The sequence below is a fragment of the Myotis brandtii genome, unplaced genomic scaffold, assembly GCF_000412655.1.
Source record: "Myotis brandtii unplaced genomic scaffold, ASM41265v1 scaffold922, whole genome shotgun sequence".
NCBI classification, from domain to species: domain Eukaryota; kingdom Metazoa; phylum Chordata; class Mammalia; order Chiroptera; family Vespertilionidae; genus Myotis; species Myotis brandtii.
The window spans coordinates 626,244-637,595 of record NW_005371799.1 but is presented as its reverse complement, the minus strand read 5'-3'; the positions used below and the strand labels follow the sequence as shown (position 1 = coordinate 637,595).

Sequence of the window (11,352 nt, the reverse complement as noted above, 5' to 3'; positions counted from 1 at the left end):
TCTCTCTCTCTCTCTCTCTCTCTCTCTCTCTCTCTCAAGTCAATAAATAAAATTTTTTTACAAAGAAGGTTTTATTGAAACACATCCAGGTTCATTTGTTCACATATTGTTCATGGCGACTTTCCCACTATAATGGCATTTAAGTAGCTGCAGCAGAGACTGTATGGCCCATAAAGCTAAACACATTTATTGTTCAACGCTTTACAGAGAAAGTTTGCCAACCCTTGCCCTATCCAGGCAAAATTTCCCAACTTCATGGACCTTACATTGTAGTGAAAATCTAATTCTGACTAATAGATGTGTTCTTATTCAAATCTGTCTTTTACAGCTTCTTGAAAAGTATTTATGTAACACAAACCTTATGAAACTCTTGGTGAAAACCTTATGTGAGCCCTCGAGCATAGGTTTCAATATCAGTGATGTCCACATTATGAATCACCTTCCTGATGTTTGTGTGAACCTGATGAAAGCACTAAAGAAGTCTCCATACAAAGACATTCTAGAGAGGAACCTCAAGGAAAAAATAACAGCACAGAGGTGGGCATTCAGGTCATGCTCAGGGTCAGGGTTGGGAGTTTAAGGTTGCACCTGCTGTGGAGCCGTGTGGGCATTCGGATCATGCTCAGGGTCAGGGTTGTGGAGGACTTAAAGATTGCACCATGCTCTGGAGCTGTGTGCCGGTCCGCCCTAGCTCCTTTTCTTCAAGTGAGGAATCTCATCAATGGGGTATTGGGTGCAGAGGATCGCATCAGTTGTTTGAAAATCATCTGTTTAGCAAATCCCTTCCCTGCCCCGTGAACGCAAGCCTTGCATGTGGCTTAGCCTTTGTTGATTTCCGTGGCTGGCTTAGTGCACGGGCCCCTGGGTTTGTGTTAGCCATGTTTGTTTTCCAGGGCTGCGTAAGCTATTTGAGTGCTGGGTATTTAGTTAGTAATACATTCATAACAGAATGCACACATTTTTCAGTATATTCTCATAATTTAATGAGATCGGCACTCATGTCGTTTTCTTTTTGCTTTTCTCCTGTGGCCAGCTTTGAGGAGCTCTGTGGCATTGACCTGTATGGCCCTGATGCTTACGTGGACAGGGCCAAGTTGTCTTCTTTCGTGTCAGCTTGTAAACATCTTCATCGAGCTGGGGTTTTGCATGATGTATTGCCATCTCAGGTAACTACATTTTGTTTTTACATGTTTCGTAGCTTCAATGAGCTAACTAGTCGATTTATTTATATTCTTTTTTGAACATTTTTTATGGGTGCTGAAATGGGAATTATAGAAATACTTGCTTCCAGACATGTAGGTGTTACCAGGAATATAAATATAAAAGTAAATATAAAAATTAATGTCAAATGAAAGTAGAACAAAGTCTATTTGAGTACTTCCAGCCACCTTCTGAAGAACTTTAGGGACTAACTGCTACTGTGCCTTGGTGGCTGGGCAGCGGCAGTGAAAAACAGCGTAGAAAGCAAAGTTGAGTGAAACATTTCCTTACAGGTGGAAGGCAGTTGTCAGTGTTAGCTAACATGGAATTTTTAATTAACAAAAGGTGTGAAATTGTGTGTTTTTAATACTTTATTGTTGATTTTATTTTAGTCTATAGATCAGCATCATTATATTGGCACAAAGCTTCTTTCCCTGGTTTATAAAAGCATCGCTCCTGGACACGAACGACAGTGCCTCCCTTCACTTGACCCCAGCTGTAAGCGATTGGCCAGTGGACTTCTGGAGTTGGCCTTTGCTTTTGGAGGATTGGTAGGAAAAACAGCCACATGCTATGCTATCCTAATAATGTGACTATGTAACTCACATGCATTGTGTCTTTAAAAACAGTAATTTATTGGATAAGTTCTTAGCTGCACAAGTACTTGAATTAATTTACATGAGCTGACTTTCTAGAAGGTTTTTGGTGTTGTTTTTTAATGAAAGAAATAGAACAGCATTCTTTCAAATTAAGGTTTTGTCTCTCGCTCTTCATTCCCAGAAGGACTTTAGGCAGAGAACATTTTGTGAATATACAGCTGCACTGTGTTGGCACAGTGACCCCTCCTTCCCCTCTCCTTGGTAATTCTTCACGGGGCTGATTTGGGAGAACCCCTGAAGGATAACTGAGTCACCACACAAAAATGTCTTCATTCTATTGAAACTGCAGGCTGGCCTCAGCCTCTGCTGCAGAGGAGACCTGCAGCCAGTTCTGGGCATCCACTCACTGCCTGTCTTTCTCCTGCAGTAGAAGCCTCTGCTCCTGTGGGCATTCGGGTCATGCTCAGGGTCAGGGTTGGGAGTTTAAGGTTGCACCGTGCTGTGGAGCCGTGTGGGCATTCGGGTCATGCTCAGGGTCAGGGTTGGGAGTTTAAGGTTGCACCGTGCTGTGGAGCCGTGTGGGCATTCGGGTCATGCTCAGGGTCAGGGTTGGGAGTTTAAGGTTGCACCGTGCTGTGGAGCCGTGTGGGCATTCGGGTCATGCTCAGGGTCAGGGTTGGGAGTTTAAGGTTGCACCGTGCTGTGGAGCCGTGTGGGCATTCGGGTCATGCTCAGGGTCAGGGTTGGGAGTTTAAGGTTGCACCGTGCTGTGGAGCCGTGTGGGCATTCGGGTCATGCTCAGGGTCAGGGTTGGGAGTTTAAGGTTGCACCGTGCTGTGGAGCCGTGTGGGCATTCGGGTCATGCTCAGGGTCAGGGTTGGGAGTTTAAGGTTGCACCGTGCTGTGGAGCCGTGTGGGCATTCGGGTCATGCTCAGGGTCAGGGTTGGGAGTTTAAGGTTGCACCGTGCTGTGGAGCCGTGTGGGCATTCGGGTCATGCTCAGGGTCAGGGTTGGGAGTTTAAGGTTGCACCGTGCTGTGGAGCCGTGTGGGCATTCGGGTCATGCTCAGGGTCAGGGTTGGGAGTTTAAGGTTGCACCGTGCTGTGGAGCCGTGTGGGCATTCGGGTCATGCTCAGGGTCAGGGTTGGGAGTTTAAGGTTGCACCGTGCTGTGGAGCCGTGTGGGCATTCGGGTCATGCTCAGGGTCAGGGTTGGGAGTTTAAGGTTGCACCGTGCTGTGGAGCCGTGTGGGCATTCGGGTCATGCTCAGGGTCAGGGTTGGGAGTTTAAGGTTGCACCGTGCTGTGGAGCCGTGTGGGCATTCGGGTCATGCTCAGGGTCAGGGTTGGGAGTTTAAGGTTGCACCTGCTGTGGAGCCGTGTGGGCATTCGGATCATGCTCAGGGTCAGGGTTGTGGAGGACTTAAAGATTGCACCATGCTCTGGAGCTGTGTGCCGGTCCGCCCTAGCTCCTTTTCTTCAAGTGAGGAATCTCATCAATGGGGTATTGGGTGCAGAGGATCGCATCAGTTGTTTGAAAATCATCTATTTAGCAAATGCCTTCCCTGCCCCTTGGAACGCAAGCCTTGCATGTGGCTTAGCCTTTGCTGATTTCCGTGGCTGGCTTAGTGCACGGGCCCTTGGGTTTGTGTTAGCCATGTTTGTTTTCCAGGGCTGCGTAAGCTGTTTGAGGGCTGGGTATTTAGTTAGTAATGCATTCATAATAGAATGCACACATTTTTCAGTATATCCTCATAATTTAATGAGATCAGCACTCACGCCGTTTTCTTATTGCTTTTCTCCTGTGGCCAGCTTTGAGGAGCTCTGTGGCATTGACCTGTATGGCCCTGATGCTTACGTGGACAGGGCCAAGTTGTCTTCTTTCGTATCAGCTTGTAAACATCTTCATCGAGCTGGGGTTTTGCATGATGTATTGCCATCTCAGGTAACCACATTTTGTTTTTACATGTTTCGTAGCTTCAATGAGCTAACTAGTCGATTTATTTATATTCTTTTTTGAACATTTTTTATGGGTGCTGAAATGGGAATTATAGAAATACTTGCTTCCAGACATGTAGGTGTTACCAGGAATATAAATATAAAAGATATTATAAAAATTAATGTCAAATGAAAGTAGAACAAAGTCTATTTGAGTACTTCCAGCCACCTTCTGAAGAACTTTAGGGACTTGCTACTGTGATACTTGCTTCCAGACATGTAGGTGTTACCAGGAATATAAATATAAAAGTAAATATAAAAATTAATGTCAAATGAAAGTAGAACAAAGTCTATTTGAGTACTTCCAGCCACCTTCTGAAGAACTTTAGGGACTAACTGCTACTGTGCCTTGGTGGCTGGGCAGCGGCAGTGAAAAACAGCGTAGAAAGCAAAGTTGAGTGAAACATTTCCTTACAGGTGGAAGGCAGTTGTCAGTGTTAGCTAACATGGAATTTTTAATTAACAAAAGGTGTGAAATTGTGTGTTTTTAATACTTTATTGTTGATTTTATTTTAGTCTATAGATCAGCATCATTATATTGGCACAAAGCTTCTTTCCCTGGTTTATAAAAGCATCGCTCCTGGACACGAACGACAGTGCCTCCCTTCACTTGACCCCAGCTGTAAGCGATTGGCCAGTGGACTTCTGGAGTTGGCCTTTGCTTTTGGAGGATTGGTAGGAAAAACAGCCACATGCTATGCTATCCTAATAATGTGACTATGTAACTCACATGCATTGTGTCTTTAAAAACAGTAATTTATTGGATAAGTTCTTAGCTGCACAAGTACTTGAATTAATTTACATGAGCTGACTTTCTAGAAGGTTTTTGGTGTTTTTTTTTTTTAATGAAAGAAATAGAACAGCATTCTTTCAAATTAAGGTTTTGTCTCTCGCTCTTCATTCCCAGAAGGACTTTAGGCAGAGAACATTTTGTGAATATACAGCTGCACTGTGTTGGCACAGTGACCCCTCCTTCCCCTCTCCTTGGTAATTCTTCACGGGGCTGATTTGGGAGAACCCCTGAAGGATAACTGAGTCACCACACAAAAATGTCTTCATTCTATTGAAACTGCAGGCTGGCCTCAGCCTCTGCTGCAGAGGAGACCTGCAGCCAGTTCTGGGCATCCACTCACTGCCTGTCTTTCTCCTGCAGTAGAAGCCTCTGCTCCTTTGTCTACTTCATGTAAACACATTACATGCTTTGTCTAAAAAGACTCCTTTACTAGACTCTCCCCTCAAAGCAACAGTAAGATGTCTAGAAATTTGGGAGAAACATGAGTCAGGGAAGATCTCTTTCCCAAATTGAAACTTAGAAATTGGAGACTCATTGAAATGTATCTAATTTAAATTTGAACCCTGGCCTTTAAATACCAGGCTCTTGTGCGATTTTCCACTTTCAAAGTTATTAGCTACCCAAGGAGTCTTTCTTTAACATTTAAGACGTGTATTGCTGTCACCGCCCTTCCCTTATCTTCTCAGTGTGAGTGCCTGGTGAGGCTTCTCCTGGACACAGCAGAGCTGTCCATGCCGGCCTCAGGAGGGTCCCAGAGGAACATCGTCAGCTTCTACCACGGAGAGTATTTCTACAGCTTGTTCTCAGACACCGTCAACACTGAATTGTTGAAAAATCTAGATCTTGCCGTACTGGAGTGTACCAACAGCAGAATAATACCAAGCACCCGAGGAAGGGGATTCTAAAAGGGACAGGCAAGGAACAAGACACTTGAAGCAGAGACTATTCAGTGAGATGGAAATGTAAAAAGAAAAAAAAAACGTCAGAAAGATGAGAGAAGATAGTGTATCCATGGAATAAGACTTGCCGCTGAAAAGAAACATCAGAGAACAAACGAAATTGGGGAGAATTAAGCATAAGCATCAGAAATTAAAAACAAAATGGGGCTGGAAGATAAAATTCAGGGACTCTCACAAAGAGTAGAGGAAAAAAGACAAAACAGCTATTCAGTGAGATGGAAATGTAAAAAGAAAAAAAAAATGTCAGAAAGATGAGAGAAGATAGTGTATCCATGGAACAAGACTTGCTGCTGAAAAGAAACATCTGAGAACAAACGAAATTGGGGAGAATTAAGCATAAGCATTAGAAATTAAAAACAAAATGTGGCTGGAAGATAAAATTCAGGGACTTTCACAAAGAGTAGAGGAAAAAAGACAAAACAATAAACAGGAGAGAAAGATGAGGAAACTTGGGATCAATGTACAAGGTCTAGTAGCAGGGCCTCTGCCTCAGAGGGAAGACAGACTTGCACAGCTGAAGAGAATTTCCCAGAAATGAAGACCTTGAGTGTCCAGATGGAACAAGGCCATTGAGTGTCCAGCACAGTGTGTGAGAACAGCTGTATATTTCTGGAAGTTCAGCACCCTGGGGTTTCACTGTTAGGAACGATCCCGACAAGCGACGATGGGAGAAAGCCTGATTACATTAAAAGGATCAAGAAATTGGGTTGCTTTTATCTCTGTAGCAGCAAAGTGGACGCTGGAAGACTGTGCCAAATTTCCCTCACAGTTCAGGAAAGAAGATTCCCAACATGGAGTTCTGAATCCGCCGGATGGTCAGTTATGTGTGAAGGTCAAGTGCACGTCTCAGGTGTGCCGTTTCTCAAAGGAAAGTAGTTTCTGTGCGCTTCTCTCAGGAGCTGCTGGAGAGGACTTCACTAAGCAAGGCAATCAGCCAAGAAAGAGGATGATGCTGGATCAGGGAAGTTCACGGGCCTCGCAGAGGGTCTCCTAGTGAGACCCAGAGGGCAGTGTTCACCAGCATTTCCAGAGTGAGCGCCGGCTCCCCAGAGGTGGAGCTGATGGACTTCTTGATACGTTTAACTGTCTTGTGGAGATTAAATTGAGAGAATTTGATGACGAATAATGGTAGGCACATGGAAAACAGCAAAGAAAGTAAACAAGTATTAACTTCAGTGACATCAAAATGTGCAAGAAAGGAAAAGTATTGGTAGTATATGACTTGGATCATTTGTGAAAATATTTACATTGTCGTATATACTCTAATATTTTCCCAGCCAAATAGAAAACACTGCTGAAAAGGTGATGGGAAAGGAAATGTGTGCGTGCAATCCTGTGTGCATGTGTACTCATGTGCAGGAGTGTGGATGGGAGTGTACACGTGCACGTGTGGTGGTGATGGTGACAGAAGAAAGCTACTCCTCTGCCCATCGAGAATGCCCCTAAGACATAGGAAATAGCAGTGTGAACATGATTTCATAAATGAGACACCTTATACTTTTATGGGAAAATTTATATGTTAAAGCCCTGTTCTCAAATTTGAAGAGAAGTGAACAGCTATTATAAAATTAACATCTTTATTTCCCCAGAATAGCTTTGAAATGAAAGTAAATTTTGTTGTATATGTCGGTCTTAATGTTTTAAGAATTTGTCTTCAATCACCACACAATTGTTTTAGGTGAGCACCGTTTTGAATGGAATGTTAGACCAGAGCTTCAGGGATCGGGCCAGTCAGAAAGACCAAGGACTGAAACTTGTGACTGTAATTCTGCAAAACTGGAAGAAGTGTGATTTGTGGTGGGCCAAAGATTCTGCTCCTGAAAGTAAAATGGCAGTGCTGACCTTACTGGCAAAAATTCTGCAGGTATTTTGAGAGACCTTAAAAATACAATTGTGTTTGTTGTTTTGGACTCCAATTTGTATTTTTAAAAATGTGATGGAGGTTTGATAAATAAAAAGTGTTTTAACTGGACAATTGATAAATAGCTTACTCGTTACACTTCTATTATTTTACTTCATTATCATTTCTTATACTTTATGTTTTTAGTGTACCTTTCCATGCATTGTCTTATCAGATAGTTTTAAAGTATTTTAGAACAAGAATTGCTGACATATTATTGAAGCCCAGGAACAAATTTATAGGTCATTTCTGAAATTAAAACATTCAAAAACTGTGTTCAGGAAATTGGAGACATGATATAGTAATGTATCATGTTTTTATTTCCTCTCCTTTAGATTGATTCATCGGTGTCTTTTAATACAAGTCACAGTGCATTCCCTGAAGTCTTTACAACATATACTAGTATACTTGCTGATTCAAAGTTGGGTCTACATTTAAAGGTAAGTAGTAAAGGGGAAAAAGGGGGATATATGTAATACTTTCAACAATAAAAAATTTAAAAAGTAAGTAGTAAAAAGATGTTTCTTCAGATTACATTCTTCATTATTTTTCCATTTGTGCTTATTTATGTTTACTATGTTTTATAATGAAAAAATTTTAAACATTCAAAAGCCAAGACGCTAGCACAGGGGTCCTCAAACTTTTTAAACAGGGGGCCAGTTCACTGTCCCTCAGACCGTTGGAGGGCCGGACTATAGTTTAAAAAAAAACTATGAACAAATTCCTATGCACACTGCACATATCTTATTTTGAAGTAAAAAAACAAAATGGGAACAAATACAATATTTGTATTTGCATGTGGCCCGCGGGCCGTAGTTTGAGGACCCCTGGGCTAGCACAATAATCCCCCATGTACTTATTATCCAACCTCAATAGCCATCTGTCTGTGGGCTTGCTTGTTTCAACTGCACAGTCACTCCTACCCATCACCTTGAAGGAACCCCCTGGCGTCATGTTATCTGATCTCCAAAAAGATAAGTTTAACCAGAAAAAAATTACCATACTTAGAAGAATTAACATTTGTCTTTGCATGTAGATGATGCAAATGGGCTTTTCTGAGAATTGCTGTATTAATTAATGAATGACAGAATTTATCGTTAATCATTTTTCTATTAATACATTGTGGATGGATCACGAGAATTCTTGTGTTTTTTGTTCTAAGGCTTGTGGCCAATCACGGGAATTCTTTAAAAAGATTTTAGCTTGTAAGAACATGTGATAAATAACTTCAAAATGCAATGGGTATTTAATTTTAAAGCATGCCTTTAACATTTATGTAAAATGTTTTTTGTACTTGTTCAATAGAAGCTTATCTGGCCACTGGGTAAGCTAGCAATAAAACTACTGGTCCGCAATGTGTTAAGTAATATAAAATATCTTGGTAATTTTTAGTGTCAAGAACATATTTTAATTTTAAAGTTCTTTAATAATTATATTTTGCACTCTAATAAAATGTGGCCTTAATGAAAACCATCTTTTTTTTTTCCTTTTTGAAAATCTTTTCTTTTTTTTATTGGATCATGAAGATTTCCTTGGAATATTCCTGTCTATGTGATTAATCAAGTTTCTCATTTCTCAGTAGGAGAGAATCTGCGAACTTACCTTCATACAAGGGATGTAGGAAACACATCCTAGTTTCTTTGAAGCTTGGTATGAAGTTTGGAGTGAGTTCTGCAAGGACTACTTGTAAATTACCCCATAGGTTATTCAAGATGTTCATTCCACTAAAAATTTATCTAGTATATTTCTATTGGAGTCTATATTTTTAGGAGAAATAACATATAGAATCATCATACAATGTCCTTTTTATTTGCATGTATATAGCCCTGAGTTGGCTCACTCCCTCTAGAGTAGAAGCCATGATACAGCATTGCGTTCAGGTTGTTTTTTTTGTGTAATCTAGAAGGTATTCTGAAGTCTTTTTTTGAATCTATATAACATTTTATTTGCAAACTCTTTAGAAGCAGTAATTTTATTTATTCTGTAGAATCTGTAAGCCACGACTAGTGCAATTTCGTATCTGCATTGCTCCACAGGGCCAAGCTATAATTCTTCTTCCATTCTTCACCAATCTTACTGGAGGCAGTCTTGAGAACCTTAAGCATGTTCTTGAAAAGATCATCATTTCTAATTTCCCTATGAAGTCTGAAGAATTTGCCCCAGGAACTCTGCAGTACAATAATTATGTGGACTTCATGAAAAAGGTTAGTTTTTAATAGCACCAAGTAAAATGAAAACATTAATTTTTATTTGTTTTTTTTTCTATTACATTTTGTGATGAAGAAAAGTAAGAGAAATATTCAGAATTAGAAAAGTGTTCTAACTTTAAGAATCCAATTTAATTCATTTTGAAAGCTGGGTAACTGTGGAGGCAGATGCATATCTAAATCCTTTGGAATTCATTTCTTCCCTAATTTTAAATTGTGAAATATTTTATGTGGCTTTTCCATTGAAAGGCAAAGTCTGAGTTTCCTCCCATTGTGGATGGGTTGGCCTTAAAGACTCAACAAAAGAATGCAGTGGAAGTAATGCTGTGTGACTTCCAACACTACTTCCTGGGACCCTTCTTTGTGGGACCCAGTCTCCATTGTGTAAGGAAGCCAAGTAGCCTCATGGAAAGACCAGTGTACAAATACCACCACCCACATAGATTCTCTCTTCCCCATTCTTTTTATATACTGTTTTCCAAGCATACAGAAAAATGGAAAGAATAGTGAAACAAGCCATTCATATTACCATCTTCTATATTGAATAGTTAGCATTCTGTCATATTTGCTTTGTTTTGTTGAGAGAGAGAGAGAGAGAGAGAGAGAGAGAGAGAGTGTGTGTGTGTGTGTGTGTGTGTGTGTGTGTGTGTGTGTGTGTTTCGGCTGAAACATTTGCAGGTTGGTTTCAGACATCATGATACTTCATTCCTAAATACTTCAGCATGCATGTCCTATGAATAAGCCACAATACTGTTATCATACCTAAGCAAATTCACGCTCCTCTAATATCATGTGTTATGTAGTCCATATTCACATTTCTTTAGATGCCCCATGTTGAGCTGTGTTTTTTCAAACTGGGACCTAATTAATGCTTGCATTGAATTGTCATGTCTCTCATATCATTTAATCTAGAACTACTTCACCCAATTTTTTAAATTTTTCATGACATTGAATTTTTGGAAGAAACCAGCGTACTACTCTTGGATGTTGGCCCATCTTTGTTTTATTGTTTCCTTGGGGTGTTCTTTAACTTGTCCCTAATCCTCTGCATTTCCTCTAAACTGGAGTGAGACCTAAAGATTGGTCATGAGATTCAGGCTAATCGTTTTGGCAACAGTAGCACATCAGGAGGCCAATCGCGTCACTGTCCCATTGTTAGTTGCCTCAAGTCTTGTGGCCTGGTTAAGGTGGTGACTGCCTCAGTTCTCTATTGAACACAAGGTAAAATTGAGTATATCCCTTAGAAAGAAGAACAAATAGACATTGAGATGGAAGTTGGGAGAGTAAAGAGCAGAATGTTATATGAGCAGCCTAGACATCTGTAAACGTAAGATGGTGTTGAAAGACAAACATCTCCAGAATAAAAGACTTCACACCACAGAGTACCTAGAATGGTGAAGGGAAATAACCTCAGTGAAGGCCCATAATTACGGAATTTTAGAACCTGAGGATAAAGAGAAAATCCTAAAAGTTGTTAGAGGGAAAAATGTCTGCAAAACCCCCAAATCAAAACTCAAACATTTAACAAAATTATTTTATGTGTAACATTTATTATATCTGCAAAAATGACTAAAATATTAGTGTTTCTTTTTTTTTAATATATATTTCTTTATTGATTTCAGAGAGGAAGGGAGAAGGAGAGAGAGATAGAAACATCAATGATGAGAGAGAATCATTGATAGGCTGCCTCCTGCAC

General features: G+C 40.6%; 3 protein-coding genes across 3 annotated transcripts in view; all 3 read left to right on the top strand.

The window, feature by feature from the left end:
* Positions 1–1,793, top strand: part of LOC106724666 — a gene marked incomplete at its 5' end in the record, with an annotated part of 12,528 nt that extends 10,735 nt beyond the window's left edge. Inside the window, 3 exons of the mRNA XM_014532903.1 lie at positions 329–537; positions 1,034–1,166; positions 1,593–1,793. Of these exons, the coding sequence (XP_014388389.1) occupies positions 329–537; positions 1,034–1,166; positions 1,593–1,793 (543 nt within the window). The remainder of the gene's footprint in view (positions 1–328; positions 538–1,033; positions 1,167–1,592) is intronic.
* Positions 1,794–3,195: 1,402 nt separating this feature from the next.
* LOC106724665 (DNA-dependent protein kinase catalytic subunit-like) lies at positions 3,196–5,495 on the top strand. Its single transcript, XM_014532902.1, has 4 exons — positions 3,196–3,443; positions 3,612–3,744; positions 4,314–4,472; positions 5,277–5,495. Exons 1-4 carry the CDS (start codon positions 3,196–3,198, stop codon positions 5,493–5,495), a joined length of 759 nt encoding a protein of 252 aa, XP_014388388.1.
* Positions 5,496–6,213: 718 nt separating this feature from the next.
* Positions 6,214–11,352, top strand: part of LOC106724664 (DNA-dependent protein kinase catalytic subunit-like) — a 32,841-nt gene continuing 27,702 nt past the window's right edge. The window contains exons 1-4 of the mRNA XM_014532901.1: positions 6,214–6,399; positions 7,228–7,413; positions 7,785–7,889; positions 9,486–9,653. Of these exons, the coding sequence (XP_014388387.1) occupies positions 6,214–6,399; positions 7,228–7,413; positions 7,785–7,889; positions 9,486–9,653 (645 nt within the window). The remainder of the gene's footprint in view (positions 6,400–7,227; positions 7,414–7,784; positions 7,890–9,485; positions 9,654–11,352) is intronic.